This window comes from Rhinopithecus roxellana, chromosome 5 (genome assembly GCF_007565055.1).
Source record: "Rhinopithecus roxellana isolate Shanxi Qingling chromosome 5, ASM756505v1, whole genome shotgun sequence".
Lineage (NCBI taxonomy): Eukaryota > Metazoa > Chordata > Mammalia > Primates > Cercopithecidae > Rhinopithecus > Rhinopithecus roxellana.
In genome coordinates, this window is record NC_044553.1 from 172,689,951 (window position 1) to 172,712,383 (window position 22,433).

At 44.3% G+C, this 22,433-nt stretch overlaps 1 protein-coding gene across 4 annotated transcripts in view; it reads right to left on the bottom strand.

Annotated features, from left to right (window-relative positions):
• Positions 1 to 6,463, bottom strand: part of DIS3L (DIS3 like exosome 3'-5' exoribonuclease) — a 43,328-nt gene extending 36,865 nt beyond the window's left edge. Inside the window, exons 1-2 of one of the 4 annotated variants that reach the window (XM_010363599.2) lie at positions 6,269 to 6,463; positions 4,876 to 5,029 (exon numbers count right to left, since the gene is read on the bottom strand). In XM_010363599.2, the coding sequence (XP_010361901.2) occupies positions 4,876 to 5,029; positions 6,269 to 6,407 (293 nt within the window). In that variant the 5' untranslated portion in view covers positions 6,408 to 6,463. Of the gene's footprint in view, positions 1 to 4,875; positions 5,030 to 6,268 lie in introns of those variants that run through there. The other 3 variants (XM_010363598.2, XM_030931106.1, XM_030931107.1) reach the window with 3 other exon arrangements.
• Positions 6,464 to 22,433: the final 15,970 nt, after the last annotated feature.

Here is a 22,433-nt window from a genome sequence, read left to right on the forward strand (position 1 = left end):
TTGTAGATTTTTTACCTATTAAGCAGGTCTTGGAAACATCTTTTTCTCTCTATCTCTAAGCTACCAACATTCCCTCATCTGGACTAAAGCAAAAGCCTCCTCCCTTCTTTTTTCCAGGCCTCTTCTCTACCTGGCCCAGTAATCCTGCTTTTGTTTTGTTTTGTTTTGTTTTTGAGATAGAGTTTTGCTCTTTTGCCCAGACGGGAGTACAATGGCGTGATCTTGGCTCACTGCAACCTTTGCCTCCCACGTTCAAGCAATTCTCCTGCCTCAGCCTCCTGAGTAGTTAGGATTATAGGCACCCACCATCATGCCCAGATAATTTTTGGATTTTTGTAGAGCTGGGGCTTCACCATGTTGGCCTGGCTGGTCTTCACCTCCTGACCTCAGGCGATCCACCCACCTCCGCCTCCCAAAGTGTTGGTTGGGATTACAGGTGTGAACTACCACTGAGTAATCCTTTTAGGACAGGAATCTGATCATGTTATCTCATTTTGCTTAAAACTTTTCCCTGATATCCCTGAGGCCATGAGGACTTCCATCCCACCCAGGCGTTCTTTCAGCTCCAGGGGTGTGCCACAGGCCCCTCCCCATGGGCCCCAGGCATTTTCCTCTACCTTGAAAGCTTTCCTCCACTCTGTCTGGTTTCAGCCAACCCTCAGACCTCCGCCTAGGCAGCCCCCTCAGAAATGCCCTTCCTTGCCTCCTTGGCTGGTCGGGGCTTTCCTGGTGCCCTGTTTTCAGTGCCTTTGTCACAGCTGCAGTTCTGCATCTGTTTGTGTGATTGCCCGATTACTGCCTGTCACCCTGCCAGGACTCCGTCTGCTTTGGTTCGCCACTGTACCCTCAGTGCTAGCAGTTTCTGGCACATATAGTCTCCTGGTGAACATTTGTTGAATAAACTAACACACATGTGAACACATGAACACGGTGGACAAAATAGCCTTACAGAGTTGTCAGGGGGACTCCTCATTAAATAAGCATTTATTTGAAGATTATTAGATGGCAGAACATGTGATTATCCTGAATGACAGAAGACCTGATATTAGTCATACTTGTTCTGTGCAATATACTTATGAGAACAAGCATTCTCTGCATTGATATCATTGAAATCAAAATAGGTAATCTTATTACAAATATAACCAGATTAAAGGTTATGTCTTTCCATTGTTAAACCCAGCTCTGGTGATTTCGTTTCAGCAAAACAATGTTATCTGTCACATTGAATAATGTTCATTTGCAGTTTTCTGATTTTGTAACTTTATTTAACTTAAACTAGGATTGTATTAAAGTACTTAAACATGAGGACTTATACCGAGATTTATGTTTAAACATATTTAAATAACAACAGAAGAAAATAAATTAACACTGGTATCCAGGAGGATTTTTTTCTTTTAGAAACAAGGTTGATATATCACTCATGTTGAGAACACTGAGGTAGTGGATGGGGAGTTAGATCATGTGACCTTTCAGATCTCTTCAACCATAATATTCTACAATTTCAATCTTTTTTTTTTTTTTTTTTTTTTTTTTTTTTTGAGGCAGAGTCTCGCTTTTGTTGCCCAGACTGGAGTGCAGTAACACGATCTCGGCTCACCACAACCTCCGCCTCCTGGGTTCAAGCGATTTTCCTGTTTCCATCTCCTGAGTAGCTGGGATTACTGGCCTGTGCCATGTCATCTGGCTAATTTTTGTATCTTTAGTAGTGACAGGATTTCGCCATGTTGGCCAGGCTGGTATCAAACTCCTGACCTCAAGTGATCTACTTGCTTCGGCCTCCCAAAGTGCTGGGATTAGGGGTGTGAGCCACTGAGCCTGGCCTGATGCCAATCTTATATACCATCAAGAAACTGAGGCATGAAATATGGAGACTCTCTGAAGCTATACAGAAGGAATTCAGGAGGGAGTCAAAAGGAACAAGCAAAGCATCCTATACCAGACACCAGACGGACCAGGGATTATTAAATGACAAAACTTTCCTAACCACGAATGTTCCTAAAAGCATATTGGATAAAATGAATTATTTACTCATATCTCAAAAATCTCCAAGGAAGAACTGAAAAACAAAACAAAATGTCCCCCAACATTAAATGAACAAAACATTAGAGAGCTTCTGCTAGGCCAAGTTCAGTTAAATATAAAAAGTTAATTATCACCAAAAAAATGGTAAGTATGTAAAGTAATGCACATGCTAAGTAGCTTGATTTAGCCTTTCCACAATGTATACATATTTCAAAACATCACGTTGTATACCATAAATATGTATGATTTTCTAAAGTAAATTTTTTAATAGAGACAGGGGTCTCACTATGTTGCACAGATTGGTCTTGAACTGGGCTCAAGTTATCCTCCTGTCTTGGCCTCCCAAAGTGCTGGGATTATAAGTATGAGCCACTGGGCATGGCCAAATATATATAATTTTAATCTGTCAATTTAAAAAAGTCAAATAACTTACACTTAACACTTAGGAAGGCTGAATTAATAAACTTTATTAATAATGATAAAGTCTCCCGGATCTTATATATTCAATGTCCTATTATTAATTTTAATGTTAGCCTTCAATAAATGACACTTTCTAGCACTCAGACAATTTGGGTCATTTAGCTATGTCAACCTGAATGCACCTGCTGGTTGCTTAACAGGTAAACAAAGTGCCAAGTCCCAAACTTGCTGATTTCTTCCTCTTCTTCAATCGTACTCGTAATATGTCCTTAAAGACCATTCTCAAATCCATTTCCCCCAGAGGATTTTCCGGCCTAATCCCTCCACGTTTACTTCTGCACTTAGCATAGTCCACATTAAATTATCCTTCGTGTGTCTAAGGTGCTTCATAATAACTGTCCTGTTTCTTCCATCTAACCCCAGCAAGATAATAGGCTTGTTATGAGAGGGACATTTTTTTTTTTTTTTTGAGACGGAGTCTGGCTCTGTGGCCCAGGCTGGAGTGCAGTGGCCTGATCTTGGCTCACTGCAAGCTCCGCCTCCCGGGTTCACGCCATTCTCCTGCCTCAGCCTCCCGTGTAGCTGGGACTACAGGCGCCCGCCACCGCACCCGGCTAATTTTTTGTATTTTTAGTAGAGATGGGGTTTCACCGTGTTAGCCAGGATGGCCTCGATCTCCTGACCTTGTGATCCTCCCGTCTCGGCCTCCCAAAGTGCTGGGATTACAGGCGTAAGCCACCACGCCCGGCCATGGACTAAGACTTCTTTTGGGCCGGGCGCGGTGGTTCATGCCTGTAATCCCAGCACTTTGGGAGGCCGAGGTGGACGGATCACGAGGTCAGGAGTTCGAGACAAGTCTGACCAACATGGTGAAATCCCATCTCTTCAAAAAATGCAAAAATTAGCCGGGCGTGGTGGCGGGTGCCTGTAATCACAGCTACTCAGGAGGCTGAGGCAGGAGAAACACTGAACCCAGGAGGTGGAGGTTGCAGTGAACCAAAATCATGCCACTGCGCTCCAACTCAGGTGACAGAACCAGAGTCCATCTCAAGAAAACAACAACAACAACAACAACTTTTTTATTCCCCAAGGCCTGGAACTAAGAGCTTAAAAAGTGCTTACCCAATGAACAAAATCAGGGTATTATCATATGGCCCTATTTCATAACTCCTCATCTTTTGTTTTCACATTCAGTATATTCAAAGACATGGTAAGGCAGTGGAAAACCAATAGTTTTTTATCAAGTTAACTACTCATGAAATATTCAGGAGAAAAGACGTTTAAATTCCAACTCTTTGTCTTTGAATGTCCCAGGAATTGGTTTCTAAAACAATCCTTAACATTAAAAATATTTTAGAAAACAGAAGTTGAAAAGGCTCCCAGTGTGTTAGCAATCCGAATGATAACAACAAATTGATTTTAGTAGCAGAAATTGAAATATGACACCTGGAGCAGCATTTAAATTTGGATCTGTATAAACATCTATATCTTGGTGTCTGAACAAAACCAACTTGAAGCTCATTTAAAAATATTCTATCTGAAAAAAACCTGCACACAATCTGGTTAATGTACATTTTTTGAACTGAGCGTATAATAAGAGGACAATTTGTCATTTTCATATACAAATAAAAACACTTCATCTTTTATTACCAAGGCCTGAAGAAACCACAACATTTTAAAGAAGAATAAATGCATAGTTTGTGCTTATTAAATAACTTAGAGTGTTAAGAGGTTGGACATATAATTCTAATATGCTATTTCCATACAGTCTTAAGTTCAAGTCATAAACCTTTCTCAACATTAAAGGAAGCGAAATCGTTTTTTAAAGTATTTGTTTAAAAGGTAGACAACTATTCTTCATTTAAGTACAAGGCAAGAATTTTGGACCGGATTCAATTAGAAATCCTTTGTTTAGCAAATACAATGACTATGGCTGGTAGTTACACTAGTAAGCTAAAAATAAAACAAGCTATTTCTGGTTTCACTGAATAAATCATTACAATTTGCATCCCCAATAAAGGAGTCTAAAATTTAAAAATAAAGTACTCTTTTCCCCAAGAAAAGAATGTATGCTTCTGAAACAATGTATCTATAAATAAGATTAAATAATACACATTATCAACAAGAAATAAGCAGTAACCCTGCCACTATAAAAATGCAAGCCAAAAGCCAATTCACACTAGAATCTTAAATACCCACATACTGGGGACACTGCAGTTTACTGATCTAAGTCAGATCTCTTGGCCAGGTGTTGCAGCAGAAATACAAAATAATGTTACTGCATTCCTCACTATCAAAGAGAATACAAAATTAGTTTAAAAAGTCCTTTCTGACAAAAGAATGAATTCCTCCCATCCCCCTCCAACAAGGGACCTTTTCTAAGGCGGGGGGGAAACCTATGCTATATAGAAATAAAGAATGCAAAACGTATACCTCCGGCCTCTTTGATGCTGCACTGCTTGACAAGCTGTTTGCATGAAAATAATTCCCTTCAATTCAGGAAACTCAAGGATCTCAAGATAATCTTGAACAACTTTCCAGTCTGGGATCACGTAATGAGTCACATCACTAGACAAGAGTTTCCCATCTGAAACATAATTCAAAATGTAAGAGATTAGACAATGTTTTCAAACCTGGTTTATTTAAATGTCACGGTGCTCTGGCATACAAAATAACTTCCAGTCTTAACTCCACGGTGGGAGTTTTTAAAAGACCCAAAGCTCAGGTATATTGAGCACCCTCATTTTTTTGGAAGCTGTGATAAATACAAGCTCAACGTGGTTTATGGTGTTGCCAGAGGTGCCGGAGAGGATGACTGATTTAACAACGAACAAGCACATTTTCAGCATAACCTGAATATTTCAGTGTTAACTCATCATTGACAAACACATTCAAATGAAGCACCCCCACATTTATACCACTTGTGTATGATGCCCAGCAACTTCAAGTTGGCTCTGTGTCAAGCTTCTGCACGTGCTCAGCAGCCTCCAAGAGCCAGAAAGACTGAATGGAGAAAATGATCCGTGCAAGCAACGGGCAGAGGTGGGGTTTCCACCAGGCCCGTATCTGAGAGCTGGTTAGCCAAGCTCTAACTGAAATGTTCATCTTAATCACAATGTTTGGAGGATTCCAAACATTCGCTGACAAGGAACCCCATCCCATGCTCATCCTCCCATGGGGGAAGAGAGCCAGTAACGTGCATCGTTCTATCGGCCACACTTCCAGCCTAGAAACCAAGGACAGGGGCCCAGGAGTCCCCAGTCCAACCTCCCCGTGACTTTCCTCTCCAGTGCGGGCCCAGATAGTTCACAAAGCTACGGTGAAGAGGCTCTCCACGGGGTGAAAAGACTGGGGCACCAGTGCGGGCAGGTCAGGAAACCTGCGGCTGCAAAGCAGACGTTGTCAGCTTCGCAGCGGCAGCAGCTGGCCAGCAGCTCCCGGGGGCTCCCAGCTCGGGACCTCCCCATTTCTCCGCCGCGCGAGGTTGCGGCGGGAGGAGCGCTCGGCTTCCGCGCCCTCGGGCCCCTCTGAGGAGAGAAGCCACCCGGTCTCCGGGATGGGGTGCGGGTCTCTCGGGCCCTCCCATTGGACAGAGCGGAGCAGTCGGGGAGTCCCGGGCGGAGCACTCCGGAAGCCGCGGACTCGGGCCGCTGGGTCCCGACTGGCAGAGGGCTGGGGGTGAGGCCGGCGGGCGGGCGCAGGCCGCGGGGCCTAGGCCTAGGTGTCCCAGTCGCTGGCGCTCCGCCTCTGGGCCGCGCTCACCCCCTCACCGCAGCCGCCCGCTCCCGCTCGCTCCCGCTGGCCTCGTCCCCACCCCGGCCCTGACCGTGGCTGCAGGCGGCTGGCTGCGGGCAGAGCGGGCTGTGGCAGGGCACGCAGGGCCGCAGGTAGTGCTCGCGCACGATCCGCAGCGTGCGGCCCTGGAAGGTCCTCAGCAGCAGCACCTTTTCCTGCTTCTGCAGCATGGCGGCGTGTCTCCGGGAGGCCGCGGAGCGGCGGGAGCGGCGGGCGCGGCGGAGGCGAGGCCGCGGCTTCGGGCCCGCCCCTCGGCCCTGGGCGCCGCGGCTCCGGAACCGCCGTAACTGCCGCCCACGGGGGAGGCCCGGAGCCACACGCTCCAGGCTGGGGCCCGGCCTTCCCGGCCTCAGTTTTGTTCCCTTCCCTCAGTGGCCTGGACCAGGGCGGAGGGTTGGAAACGACCCATCCCAGAGACGGAGGGAAGACTAGGATGATACCTGAACGGCAGGTCAACAAGGGCTGGGCGCAGCTGTCCAAGATTAGGAGTTTTTGTCCCCCCCAGGTCCATGTGGGAATGGAGCCGCCGTATTAATACTAATACCCGGTAATTAATGTTTTCTCTTCGTTGCTCTCGCTATCTCCAAACGAGGTGGAAGACTCACCAAATAAGCCGGCACCCCTGCCAGCCGAACATTTCTAAAAAGTTGTATTCATTTTAAATTACATGTACTTTTTAAAAAGTTTTTTTCTTTTTTTGTAGAGATAGGGGGATGAGGGGGGCGGGTCTTGCTCTGTTGGCCAGACTGGTCTCAAGCGATCCACCTGCTTCGGCCTCCCAAAGTGTTGGGATTATAGGTGTGAGCTGCTGTGCCTGGCCTTTCATGTTCTTTTTAAAATTTATTTATTTGTTTTGGTATCCCTATTGAAGTTATCATGTACTTATATATTCAAACAATGCAGATAAAATGAAAACCAATCTCTTCCCTTGAAACACTGTTCCACTCCAACTTTTTTTTTTTTTTTTTTTGAGACGGAGTCTCGCTCTGTCGCCCAGGCTGGAGTGCAGTGGCCGGATCTCAGCTCACTGCAAGCTCCGCCTCCCGGGTTTACGCCATTCTCCTGCCTCAGCCTCCCGGGTAGCTGGGACTACAGGGGCCGCCACCTCGCCCGGCTAGTTTTTTTGTATTTTTTAGTAGAGACGGGGTTTCACCGTGTAGACCAGGATGGTCTCTATCTCCTGACCTCGTGATCCGCCCGTCTCGGCCTCCCAAAGTGCTGGGATTACAGGCTTGAGCCACCGCGCCCGGCCCACTCCAACTTTTATAGCTTTTGCAACCTCTGGCAAAGAATTTCTCCTTTAAACTGCCACTGTGACACAATCACAAACGTACATGTTTGTATTAATAGCTTTTTTTTTTTTTTTGGACAAGGTCTTGCTCTGTCACTCAGGCTGGAGTGTAGTGCATGATCACGGCTCACTGCAGCCCCCGAACTCCTGGGCGCAAGCGATCTTCTCCACCACGCCTAGCTTTTTTTTTTTTTCTTTTCTTCTTCTTCTTCTTTTTTTTTTTTTTTTTTTTTTTTGTAGAGATGGGAGTGTCTCACTATGTTACCCAGGCTGGTCTCAAACTCCTGGGCTCAAGTGATCCTCCCACCTCAGCCTCCCAAAGTGCTGGGATTACAGGCATGAGCCACTATGCCCAGCCTATACCTCTTGATAAAGAGATACATACGGTCTCTTCTGAGATCACATACCCTTGTTTGGATAGAATCTACTGTCTTCCAAGCACTCAACTAAGACTTTTGAGCTGCACTAGCAGCTTTGTGTACGTGTCCCATTTAATTTCCACAAGTCAAAGGAGTGGGGAATTATCATTCCTATCTTATAAACTATAAAGCAGGGTTAGGGAAGTTAAGTCTCCAAGGTTACCCAGTTATTAAGTGGTGGGATCAATATTCAAGCCAGAATCTGACTGAATTCAAAGCAGGCTCGTAAGTAATTACCGTGCTATTCACAGATGAGTAAAATACGGGTCCTGCATTTAGGGACTTTATAGTCTGCTTGGTGAGCTCTAGTTAAGGCAGCTCAACCAGCTGGCTGGAAACATCAGACTTCCTGTGATGCTGAAGCAGGCAGAACTGAGGATGCTTTGTTGGATGGCTCTTGTCACTCTAGGGTAATGCATTAAAGAGAGCCACCATCTCCCACCCATTGTACTTCCATGTCAAGTTACCCTGCAGTGTGAGCTGATGTGAATGAGATCTGAGGTGGAATTGCACAAATTAGGAAAATAGCACAGAGCTGGCCTGTAAGGCAACCATCAGTGCAGGAAACTATCCCTAACTCAGGAGGTCAGTTCTAGAGAGCCCAGAGGACAGTCAAGTTGCCAGATTTGTCCCCTACATAAGTATGTTCCAGGCGGCTGCCCACAGTTCCCTCCAAAGCTCCCCCATGTTCATTTTTCTTTTATTTCTAATTACACCAGGTTATGGGAGGGTGTTGATTAGATACTAATATGCCCATAAGATCGCTCTTTAGCACTTGGTAGCTTTAAACTTTCTTCACATTGGGATAAATGATCTTCTAAGGAAGAGAGTATGTCTGAGGTTTTATTGAAAGTTGGCTTTATTAGTATTTTAAATAATTCAAGGTCCATAAGCGCTTCCTTTGCTTGCATTTTGGCAATAATGTATAAATTATGTTTTAAAAATCATGATTCCTTAATTCTTGGAACTAATGAGCTAAAATGGACAAGAGTGCCTTTTTGTTGCTTGGTTGGTTGGTTTGCCTCACAGGCCATCTGATGCCTCTTGCCTGAAAAAGGTGTCTATACCTGTAAGAATAAGCCAGTTTATGCTGTGGTAATATACAACTTTAAAAATCTCAGGGACGTGGCCAGGTGCAGTGGCTCACGCCTGTAATCCCAGCACTTTGGGAGGCCTAGGAGGGTGGATCACCTGAGGTCAGGAGTACGAGACCAGCCTGACCAACATGGAGAAACCTCATTCTACTAAAAATACAAACATTAGCCGGGCGTGGTGGCGCATACCTGTGATCCCAGCCACTCGGGAAGCTGAGGCAGGAGAATCGCTTGAACCTGGGAGGTGGTGGTTGCAATGAGCCAAAATTGTGACATTGCACTCCAACCTGGGTAACAAGAGCAAAGGTCCATTTCAAAAAAATAAAAAATAAAAAATCTCAGTGACTTAAAATAACAAGATGTTGCTTGGGCACCAAGAGCCTATGCTCTGTGCCCTTTTCGAGGACTCAGGCTGATGGAGCAGGCCCTCTCTGGAACAGGGACTGTGGTCATTGGCAAAGGAAAAAAGTCTCCCGGAGAGTCTCATCCCAGCAATTAAAAGCTCAGTCCGGAAGTGACGCATTTCACTTCTGCCTGTTGACCACACGATAGGGGTAGGTGGGGCAGGAAATGTGTGCTGCCTCATGGCCTGAAGGCAGAGCACTGAAGCCCTTTGGTGAACAGCATGGATGACTAACTGAGTGACCTAGTTCAAATCTCTTATCCCTAAATGAGTCAGTCTGCTCTGCCAGCACCTTAACCTTTGTTACTTGTGACTACTGTAGCTCAGCCCACTATCTGGCCTCCAGTTGGGCATTCTGCTGCTCACCTCTTTTCACATTTGATGTGTCTTTCCCAACCTCCATGCCCCCATAGGCCAAGGATACATCACCACATGATCTCTAATCTTTATCACAACTCTTCAGTGTAAATATGTGATTTCTTGTGGCAGAGGCTGGTTCTGGTCCTCTGTTTGCCAAATCCATACCCCCCTTTTCTCTGGGCATACAGATTAACCACGTTTCCTAGCTTGCCTTCCAGATATACAGGTGTGGCCATGTGACTGAGTTCTAATTGGCGGAATATAATGGCACCATTTCCAGGCCTGGCCCATAAAAACTCCTTTTATTGTTCTACCATGCTCCTTTTCTTGTTCTACCAGCTGGAAACCAATGCCCAGGGGATTTTGGAAGCCAACATTAGAGATGGCAGACCCCTCATCAACTTGGGTCCCTGAAGGGCTGTTCACAGCAGAGTGCTGCTGCCTTTGACCCAGGAGCATCCACAGTGGATTATCTTTTTTTTTTTTTTTTTTGAGACGGAGTCTCACTCTGTGGCCCAAGCTGGAGTGCAGTGGTGCAATCTTGGCTCACAGCAAGCTCTGCCTCCTGAGTTCAAGCAACTGTCTTGCCTCAGCCTCCCGAGTTGCTGGGACTACAGGCGCACGCCACTATGCCCAGCTACTTTTTGTATTTTTTTTTTTTTTTTTTTTTTTTTTGAGACGGAGTCTCGCTCTGTCTCCCGGGCTGAGTGCAGTGGCCGGATCTCAGCTCACTGCAAGCTCCGCCTCCCGGGTTTACGCCATTCTCCTGCCTCAGCCTCCCGAGTAGCTGGGACTACAGGCGCCCGCCACCTCGCCCGGCTAGTTTTTTGTATTTTTTAGTAGAGACGGGGTTTCACCGGGTTAGCCAGGATGGTCTTGATCTCCTGACCTCGTGATCCGCCCGTCTCGGCCTCCCAAAGTGCTGGGATTACAGGCTTGAGCCACCGCGCCCGGCCTTTTTGTATTTTTAGTAGAGACGAAGTTTCGCCATGTTGGCCAGGCTGGTCTCAAACTCCTGACCTCAGGTGATCCTGCCTGCCTCGGCTTCCCAAAGTGTTGGGATTATAGGTGTGACTCACCATGCCCGGCCCACACTGGACTCTTGTAAAGGAGAAATAAACTTTTGTTACAGCAGCTATCATCACCCTAATTATTCTCTTTGTAAAGGAGATTAAGGAACTTGTCCAAGAGTTGTGTAGGGCTATTTGTTCAAAAATCCCTCACTAGATATTAAATGACCTCATGAAGCTGCTCAAGATTTCTTTTTTCTTTTTTGAGACACAGTCTCGCTTTGTCACCCAGGCTGGAGGACAGTGGTGTGATCTCCACTCACTGCAACCCTCGCCTCCTAGGTTCAAGCGATTCTCCTGCCTCAGCCTCTCGAATAGCTGGGATTACAGGCGCCCGCCACCACACCCGGCTAGAAGCTGCTCAAGATTTCTAGGGCAGTTCTAAATTGCATAGTTCTCTAGGAGGTGGGAGAGCATCAGTGGACTGCATGTTCTGGTGTGCTCTGGGCTACAGTGCAGCACTGGGAAGGATGCCTGGAGATTGCTTTTCCTTTCAGTTTTCCCTTTCCTTGTCAATCTAAGTGCAGATGGACAGCCTGACATCCAGACAGTAGAATGCTGTGACAGTTTTCAGTGCTCTGTTGCCGACAGAAATTTGTGACTGTGGCTTGTTTTCTTTGGTGTGTGACTTCAATCTTCAGGTGGAGCACCAGTGTGCTTACACTGCAGAGGAGTTTGTAGCATTGACATGCCTTCTTGCAGATGTGCTCTTGGAGTGCAGCCATCAGCAACTACTGGATTGTAATCAAAAGATCTCATCAAAAAATTAGCCTGGGGTGGGGTGGACATCTTTGCAAAGGGCTAAAAGGACAGGGGGATTAAATGCCTAGAAGAAATTCCAGCAAATGAACTCCAAGGGCCAGGGTGGATTACTGAAGCAAACTTTGAAATATTCTGTATTTATTTATTTAAAATTAAGTAGTACGACATACATGTTGTAACACATTCAAATAGTACTGAAGTATGCCAAGTATAAACAGTGAAGCTCTATTTCCATCCAAAGTCTACTCCTCCCAAGTAATTCACCATTGTTGATAGCTGGAATACATCCCGAGTTTAAACAGAACCCAAAGTTTGCAATGCTTTGAAGAATTTGTCAATCTATGCAGTATCAGCTAATTACAACTAAGGTTTCTCAAACTTTTACTAGGTGCCAGGCATTTCTCCAAACAGTTACTGTATTTCCTCATTTAATCCCCAACACAATGTCTTGCCACTTCTACTGAAGTAGAGAAGGACTGAAGTGATTCCCCAGGCCACACACTCAATGTAAAGCAAAGCCAGGGTTTTTTGTTTGTTTGTTTTTTGTTTTGTTTTGTTTTTAAGTTTTAAGTTTTTTTTTTTTTTTTTTGTCGAGACAGGGTCTTGCTGTGTTGTCCCAGCTGAGCTCAAACTCCTGGCCTCAGGCATCCTCCCACCTTGTCCTTCTAAAGTGCTGGGATTACAGGAAACCCAGACTTTGAACCCAAGCAGTTGGGCTACAGAGTTCACACAATAATGACTAAGCCATATACCTTTTAGCTAGTAAACAAGGAGAGTTCTAGGATGGAGTACATTCTATGCGGTGGACCATGGATGAACACAGTTACAGGGTTACAGAACTGGAAACAATGACGTCCAATCATTGACTCTACCACTTCTCTCATTTCCCTGAGCCTTAGTGATTGCAACCGTAAAGTATGGCTGGCAGGTCTTATGTTGCTGAGTATTGATATTAATGAATCAATGATGCTAAAGGGTCATGTAAATACTGTACCTAAAATTACCCCATAAATCCACAAAATCAGCTTACTTTTATTTGTACTTCATCTCAGTGAAAGAGTCATTGGAGGACAAATGGCTGTTGAGATTACTCTGCTACTTGTATTAGGGATAATTTAATTTCCTACACGTTAAAGGCTGTTAATCCTTGATTTTCACTTTCCCCAGCAGATGCAGTGAGTCCCTTTTGGCTTTCTAAACACCCTGTGAATCCCCATAATCCACTTTGCAATGATTACTCTAAAATGTTCTACTTAACTCTTTCTAATTTTTTAAAGAGAAAATTATTTTGCGCTTACCAATTGTATACCTCAGCAAGATTACTGTACTGATAATTTTGTCCTTTTACCACTAAGGGGCGCTGCTTCATTGATTTTTTTTTTTTTTTTTTTTTTTTTTTTTTTTTTTTTTGAGTGCCTTTCCTAAAGTCTTCTCTGTGTCTTGGAAACTTGGCATTAAAATGCATCCAATTAATTGAGTCAGACAAACAAACAAACAAAACCTTAGAATTTTAACAATATCTTTATTCAAGGTGCTGAAAGGCTCTGATGCTCCAAAATTAATTAGAAACTAAGCTTCAATGATTAATACAGGAAAGAAAAATAAAATTCTTTGTCTTGAAGCATATTAGGAGAAAATTCAGTGACGTGAATAGCAATGTATAATTCCAAAACAGAAACATTACTATTATTTAATTTGTTTATATTAATTGATGAAATTAAGTTTTCATCCATGTTGCAGGATTTCTATCACAAGTCACGGAATATAGTTTTTCATTGGATAAATGCATTACATAAAGTCTTTTGGCTTATTTTGCTATTTTGTTACTGTATATGTTTGAACTTGGGAAAGTGAATCCCATTTTACATCTCATTATTGATAAACTGAATTCTAAAACCTTGTAATTACAATAGGAAGGTTATGAAAAAGAGAATAAGGAGTATTTAGTAATGATCCTAAACTTCTAGGTTTTAGATAAATATGAATAAGGTATTAAAATGTAGTGCAGTGGTGTGATCTCGGTTCACTGCAACTTCCACCTCCTGCATTCAAGTGACTCTCATGCCTCAGCCTCTTGAGTAGCTGGGACTACAGGTGCATGCTACCACACCTGGCAAATTTTTGTCTTTTTCGTAGAAATGGGGTTTTGCCATGTTGGTCAGGCTAGTCTCGAACTCCTGGCCCCAAGCAATTCATCAGCCTTGGCCTCCCAAAGTTTTGGGATTACACGCATGAGCCACTGCACCTGGCCCAATTTAAATTTTATTATTTAATAAATAAAGGAAAAGACATTCTATTCCTTTGTACCTGGTTCTAAAGGAAGAAGAATGAGGTATAAAATTTAAAATTGTGTTTGTACTTAACTTTCTTTACATTTTAGGCCAGAGCAAATATGCTATATCTGATTGTACTAGATTTCTGTTATTGCATAGCTACCACAAATTTAGCAGTTTAAAAACAATAATTTATTATCTCACAGTTTCTTTTCTTTTTTTTTTTTTTTTTTTTTTGACAGGGTCTGGCTCTGTTGCCTAGGCTGGAGTGACCTGGCACAATCTCAGCTCACTGCAGCCTCCGCCTCCTTGACTCAAGACATCTCCCACCTCAAGTACCTGGGACCACAGGCGCACACCAGCATGTCTGGCTAATGTTCATATATATATATTTTTTTTATAGAGATAGGGTTTTGTCATGTTGCCGAGGCTGAACTCCTGGGCTCAAGTGATCTGCCAGCCTCAGCCTTCTGAAGTGCTGAGATTATAAGCATGAGCCACCATGCCTGGCCTATTTCACAGTTTCTGTAGTTCAGAAGTCTGAGCACGGTCAGGGTTTCACAAGGCCAAAATCAAGGTGTTGACTCGGCTGCAATCACTTCTGGAGCTTGGGGTCTTCTTTCAAGTTCACATAGTTGTTGGCAGAATTTAGTTCCTTGTGGTTGTAGGGCTGGGGCCGCACTTCTCTTGCTGGCTGTTAGCCAGCAGTGCTCTAAGCTCTTGGAGGCCCCTGCAGTTCCTTGCCATGCCCTCGCACACTTCCAGTCTCTTTCATCAGAGGAAGCTAGGCACTTTACAGCCTCCTTTATCAGATCAGGCCCACTGAGGATAATCTCCTATGTTAAGGTCAGCTGATTTGGGACTTTTTTTTTAAATCTAAAAAATTTCAATTTCATCTACAAAATCTCCTCGGAGTGGCACTTAGATTAGCACTGACTGAATAACTAGGAAAAATGTGTACGCCACGGTTCAAGAATCTTTGGGAGCCATCTCAGAATTCTGCCTACCATGATTCATAATAATCGTTTGAACTCAATAAATTATATTTAAAACTATAGTATTTGTTAAGTATTTGAGAGCAGCATAAATAATGTTATTAAAAAAGGAATGGAGGCTGGGTGTGGTGGCTCATGCCTGTAATCCCATTTTGAGAGGCCAAGGTGGGTGGTTCACTTGAGGCCAGGAGTTCAAAAGTAGCCTGGCCAACATGGCGAAACCCCATCTCTCTAAAAATACAAAAATTAGCTGGATGTGGTGGCACACACCTATAATTCCAGCTACTCAGGAGGCCAAACCATGAGAATCACTTGAATCCGGGAAGCAGAGGTTGCAGTGAGCTGTGATCACGCCACTGTACTCCACCCTGGGTGACGGAGTGAGACTGTCTCGAAAAAGGAAAATTAAAAAGGAATAGGAGAACCAGGCTGGTAATCCAGAGGCTAGACAAAAGTAAATACATGATGGCTAATGCTGCCTCAGTTAGTTCAAGCTGAGGGGCAGAGAACTCTGCCAATGTATATTAGCCCACAGGCTGTTCATCTTCAGTAAAACTGATTTACACCAGGCCCAGAATTCACTCAGGAATCCTTGCACAGTGTCCAGCCGCTTTTGTTATCACAAGATCAACTGAGGAGAGGGCAGTGAACTGAAGGCATTTTCATCCCCTTCCGGTTCTACAAACAAGACCCACTTGGAGAGGGCAGTGAGGCTGGGAGGTCTTGTGGGTGAGAACAGTCTTCTTCGTTCCACCCCTTTTTCTACCTGCGAGGAATGAGACTGTATCCTCCAGCTTAGGATCCTCTCTTAAAGACTTTTCGTACCAAGTGATGGGAAGCCTGGCGTTTTGTAAAGATTTGAATTTTAAATAAAATGTCATCATCATCAGAGGCCTCCTTCATTGTGTATCTGGCTGCTGTGATCAAGCACAGGAGAGTGGGAGGCTGTGGGTATTTACTGCTCATCTTCCATGTGGAATTGTGACAGGGTCAGAGCCGTGATTCAGGAACCTCCTCTGATTGCAGTGTTTGGGTGGGGGAAGCAGAGGGCTTTCCTTTTCACTTTTTTTTCCCTATTAAATCTGACATTTTAAGAGAGATCATTAAAAAATATTCTTCCTCCCTGAAGAGAAAGGGCTTAGATCTTAGATATCTTTCACTGAAACCATAAGGCTCTTGTCCTGTTTACCATTTAAGCCTTCAGGGCCTTATCTTTTCTGACTTGGAGAATGGAAGGCATTTTGATCCCCTTCCAGTTCTACAAACAATGTTCTTTAATCAGCTTGAGGCATCACTGTTGATCAGAGAACTGTACTTCCCCCTCCGTGAAGCTAACAGCACCTGCCAATCTGAGCAAGAGAGAAGGGGTGTTCTTTGAGCACACAGAGCATTGTTATTTCAAATATACATGAAACCATAGACGACAACCTGAAGCCCATTGTTTTTTAATAGACGTGGAGCGTAGTGGCATTTACTAGACTTGAAAGCAAAGCCATGAACCTGCATATTCACCAAACGCATTTATTGATTTACGGCTAGTGTGGTATTTGTGATACTGAAAATGTGGTGTTTCATTTCCTTTGTCACTAAGTTCATCATCTTAATGAAAATGTAAAAAGGAAAAATGACTAAATAGGAAGTAAAATGGTATTGTTAGTAATATTGTTGATACCAGGTGCGGTGGCTCACACCTGTAATCCCGGCACTCTGGGAAGCCGAGGTGGGTGCATTACTTGAGTCTACGAGTTCCAGACCAGCCTGAGTAACATGGTGAAATCCTGTCTCAGGCTGGGCGTGGTGGCTCACTCGTGTTATCCCATACTTTGGGAGGCCAAGGCAGGCGGATCACCTGAGGTCAGGAGTTTGCGACCAGCCTGGCCAACATGGGAAAACCCCCATCTCTACTAAAAAAATAAAAAATTAGCCGGGTATGGTGTTGGGCACCTGTAATTCCAACTACTTGGGAGGCTGAGGCAGGAGAATCACTTGAACCTGGGAGACAGAGGTTGCAGTGAATTGACACTGCACCATTGCACTCCAGCCTGGGCAACAAGAGTGAAACTCTGTCTCAAAAAAAGAAAAAAAGAAACTCTGTCTCTACAAAATACAAAAAAAGTTAGCTGGGCATGGTCATGCATGCCTGTAGTCTGAGCTACTCGGGAGGCTGAGATGGGAGGATTGCTTGATCCTGGGGAGGCCAAGGCTGCAGTGAGCAGTGACTGCACCACTGTACTCTAGCCTGGGTGACAGAGTGAGACCCTGTCTCAAAAACAAACAAACAGAACCAAAACAAAAAACAAAGTAATATTGTTGATTAATACTGAGCAGGCTTTAATAAACCACACTTTTCTCTGTCAAAATACTTGTATTAAGCTTTCTTTAGTTTTTTATATATATATGTATATATATATTCTATATATAAAAATACAGATGATGTCAGTTATATATGCTCAGTTGTGATTGGTTGGGTTATACTGCAGTAGCAAAAAGCCCCTAGTCTCTGTGGTTTTAAACAACCAAGGTTTATTCCTCACACAATATGTCCCTCTGCTCTGTCGAGCTCACCAGGAGACCTAGGCTGATGGTGAGCACCCTCTCAGTGCTTCTGCAATTGCTTGGCAGGGGAAAAAGAATGAGGCAAACTGAGCACAAGCTTCTCATAGGAAATGACACGAGTGACCTGCTCACAGAACTAGCCAAAGCAAGTCACTTGGGCACACCCAATTCCAATGGAGCCAGAATTCCTTGGTGAACACGTAGATACGTATTATAATGTGTAGATTGAAAAGGGGAGAAGTAGCTTGAACTGTAGTCAAGCAAGTCAACTTTGATTTATTATTGTAATATTGTCACATTCATAAGTTTAGAATTAATGAAAACAATGACATAGGCAATGTTCATAGAATATACTGCAGTTAATGAGGAGGATAAGGCAGATTTTTATGTTCAGACATGCAAATATCCCCAAGAAATACTGAATTTCAAAAAAAGCAAGTTGCAGAATACTATGATCTCATTTATTTAAAAAGCATATAAAATATATATAAACGTGTGTGTGTGTGTGTGTGTGTGTGTGTGTGTGTGTGTGTGAAGTCCGTAGTAAAAGGCCTAGAAACAGTTACTATTCATGATGGAATAGAGTGGGATTTGTGTAGCATGTAGGGGACTTTCTCCCATTTTACTTGGTGTAATCCTGTATTGTTTGAATTAATTGCATTCTACACTTATCACGTATTACTTGTCGTATTGGTTTCCTGGGCTGCTGTAACAAATTACCACAACTTGGGAAGGCGGGAATTTAATGCTTTGACAATTCTGGGGGCCGGAAGTCCAAAATTTGGCAGGATTGTGCCCCTCCACAGGCTCTGAAAGAGAACCTGCTCCTTGCCTCTCCCAGCTGCAGGGCTGTTAGCACTCCTAGACTTGTGGCCACATCACTCAAACCTCTGCCTCCCTAGTAACATTGCTTCTTCCTCTTCTGTGTGTCTGTGTCTCTCTTTTATAAAGGCCGTCACCCACCTGGAGAATCCAGTGACCTTCTCATCTCAACATCCCCACCTTTATTGTATCGCAAAGACCTTTCTCCAAATAAAGTCGCATTCACAGATTCCAGAGATTAGGATGTGGACACAAGTATTTGAAGTAGGGGCATCATTCAACCCACAATACTTGTATAATATGAGAAAAATTTTAAAAGGAAAGATTGAAAACATAAATCATCAACAGTGATTGCTTTTCAGCTGGGTGCAGTGGCTCACGCCTGTAATCCTGGCCCTTCGGGAGGATGAGGTGGGTGGATTCCCCGAGCTCAGAGTTCGAGACCACCCTGGGTCACATGGTGAAACTCCGTCTCCATTAAAATACAAAAAATTAGTCGGGGGTAGTGGTGCACACCTGTAGTCCCAGCTACTCGGGAGGCTGAAGCAGGAGAATCTCTTGAGCCTGGGAGGTAGAGGTAGCAGTGAGCTGAGATTGCACCACTGCGCTCCAGCCTGGCAACAGAGCAAGACTCTGTCTCTAAAAACAACAACAACAACAGTAACAAAAACCAGTGATTACATTTAGGAGAGAAAAATTTCCAAATTTGCTGTTAGTGAACCTATGTAACATTTATAATCAGAAGAAAACAGAGACAAAAACAGTGGAGCAATAATAAATCCCCATGACCACCACAAAAGTAGAACATAGGCAGGTCCTAATTTGCACACACCCTGTGAACCAACGACCTTGACACATCAGGAAGGAGTGGAGAGGTCACGTCCTCGAACTCAGTGAGGGGGCCTTGGGTTTTTAGAACCACAGAGACATTAGCCTTCTCTCACACAAGGTAGTGCCTTACCTTGGAGATGGTGCCCAGCAAGAGCCAGAAAAGGGGAAAATGCTTGCTGGTGTTGATTTGTAGAAATTAAAATGCGTTTTCTCCACAGAAGCAACATTATTGAGCAGAGGTTGCAAGCCTGAGCCAATTTCAGCTTACTGATAGATCTTGTTTCATTTGAAAATTTTTTCAAATTGCCAAATATTTCACATAAAAATTTGGTTTTTGGCCTCTCCCAGTGTGCTGCATTGGGTCCGCATTCTCCCAGGGCAGCCATCCGATGCTGGAGCCTGGGGTGGCTGGTGGCCCCTTTTAGATGCAATGTCCATCATGCCCTATGTTCCTGGTCTGACTCTCCTTGCTTATGTATCGTCCATCTGACCACTTCGGGCATTCACATTTGCAAACCCCTCCTGAAGAGAAAATCACTTTGTGGTATTATAATGCAAGGGTTAAATGGGTTTGTGCAGGTTGGCTGGAAAACCCAGGCACTCTTGCTTTCAGGGAAAAACACTTCTAAGTTCCAAATAGCCAACCCATGAACTTGAAGCCTGCAACCTATTCATCAATTGGTGACTCCTCTATAGTGATGTTTTATAGTCTGCCTAAACAAGTAATGGAAAATGCACATCCGTGTATGCACTCAGATATCAGAAACTCAGTTCCACGGGCTATTTGGGAATGAAGTTTCAAACTTGTGCCATGGATGATTATGTTGCCTTGGCCTGTGTCTGTGCACAGTGGGGCATGTGTGTACCTGGGGGGAGTGGGGTAAGGATGTGCTTTTGCAATATGAGGGCAGGGCCTGTCTGTCTTCCTAACCCCAACTGTGGAGATTAATGAGTCACGAGCCCAAATTAGCCTCCACCTTACTGGGTTAAAACCTGAGACCTTTCATGAAATCTCCTTGCTGGCAGCTACCTTGACTTATAGCAGGCCTTTCTGGAAAAGCTCTTGAATTTTTCACTGGAGCTGAGCTGTAAAAGTCAGAGGAGGTGGGATGCTTGCCCTGGAAGTCAGTGAAGAATGTTCGTAAGGTTCCCCTCTCCTAAATTAATAAATATTTAGTGAGCACTTACTCTGTTCAGGGTACTAGGCTAAGGCACATACAAAATTAAAACCTGGATGGTGCTTGCAGACCAAAAAAATGTCAACCTGATGGGGATGTGGGGAAAGAGACAAAATGTTAAGTAATAGCACAATGTTATGTAAAAACAGATGAGATGTCACAGGTAGTGAGTGACGAATTGCCAGAAGGATGGTAGAGACTCTAAGTGCATTGTGCATTCAGGGAAGAGAAGTATTTCAGGCAGGGTGAGGCCAAGCAGTGGAGATGGTGACTAAACCATGTCTAGGCAGAGCAGAAATTATAACAGCAGCAGATATGTGGCAGTGGGAAAATGGAAGGTGGCTTTGGCTGTGACAGGGGGTTAGGTAAGAAAGTTTAAGGCAGGAGGACTGGGGAGAGTCTCAAATGACAGGATTTGTCCCGTAGGCACTGGGGAATGTTGGAAAGTTTTTGAGCAGAGGAATGGTGTGATCCAAGTAGTGTATTAGAAGATCAATCTGGAAGTGATGCCAGGGTGATCTGGAAGGATGAAGGAAATGAGAGAAGAAGGGGAAGCTTCTGCAGAGGAGAAATGACTTAAGCTTGAGTAGGCCAGAAGGGCTTGAAAAGAAAGGATGGAGGGGAGAGAAGTCCTAAGGACTTGGTGGAAGAAAGATTACAATGAGTGAAGGGGGAGCAGCAGCAACAGCATATAGTACAAGGGTGACTAGGTTTGGAGCCAGAAACTAGGACAATGGTGGTGCCACTAGCTTAAGGAGCCAAGTGTGGAGAGACGTCCTCTGGGAGAGGGCAAGAAGAGAAGACTGTTTTGAGTCCTGCTTAGAAGGCCCTGATGGGGCATCCAGATGATCCAGATGATCCACTGGCACCATCTTGGTCACTGCAGCCTCGACTTCCCAGGCTCAGATGATACTCCTGCCTCAGCCTCCAGAGTAGCTGGGACTGCAGGCGAACACCACCATGCCCGACTAAATTTTGTATTTTTTACAAAATCCAGCTCCACTCCCACTTTCTCAACTGCTGGCTGGTGGTTTCCACCTGCACGTGCTCATCTCTTTATTCGCACCCTAAGGACTCAACACCAGTGCCTGATAGGATCTACTGAGGATGCTGAAACTTACTTGGTAGATCTTCAATCCCCCCACGCCTTCTCCAGCTGGTGGTCAGTAGTCTCAGGTCCAGCATACCACCCACCAAGCATCCCTGCCCGGTTGAGTAGGTGTCTTGTACCTGGACAATTCAAAAGGAAATGCGGAGGTTGCTCTAGCCTGTATCTTCTCCTTTGGGAAGACCCATATCTGGGATTCTGCCAGCTCTTCTGACTATGCCTCCTGTGTTCACCACTCCCCACTGTCAGGAAGTCCTTCCTTTTGCCCACTTTACATCACTCACATTGATGTTTGACCTCCACATGGAATTCCAATGTGCCCCCCTTTTGTGACTAGGGCTAGGCCCCCTTGATATCTATGAGCTCATGTGTACATGGGGTAACTCTGAGAAAGCCAGCATTATTATGCTTCTGCTGAATACTCATTTATTATTGCAGTGCCTTCACCAGAACAGAGGAAAGCAAAGAAATTTGCACCCTGACCATCTGGGATTGTTGCTAAACGCAAAGACAAAATCATGAAGTGAAGCCCGTGCTTAGGTACAATTGAGGGTGTATAGTTTAGCAGGATTCCCAGTAAGCCAGTCCTTATTGCCTTTTATTCTTCCTATTCCTTTGTCCTCTTCAGTTTCTCCCCGTTGAGCATGAAGTCCCTTTTCTCTGCCCTTTGTGCTCTCTCCACTTCGATCCACGTCTTCCTTCTTTGCCCCACAACCAGTCTGCATTGATATTCATGCCAAAACAATGACCCAGTCCGTTCTGTGGTAGCAATCTGAGACTGGTGACTGGTGCAACTGCTGGAATATATAAACATGACTCTTTTTCAGGTAGCATCTGGGATGCCAGTCTTAGCAGCCTCATTTAAAAAACTATTTATATTCACAAAAGTCTATAATAGCATTTTTATTGTGTACGCCTGTGATTTGGGTGCATTTTTTTCTCCAAGCCAGTTTCTTATTATTGTTCAACACTGACTACGGCCTTAAATGATAATGAAAACAGAAGCACTCTTTCTAAAAGGAACGACTGCTTTC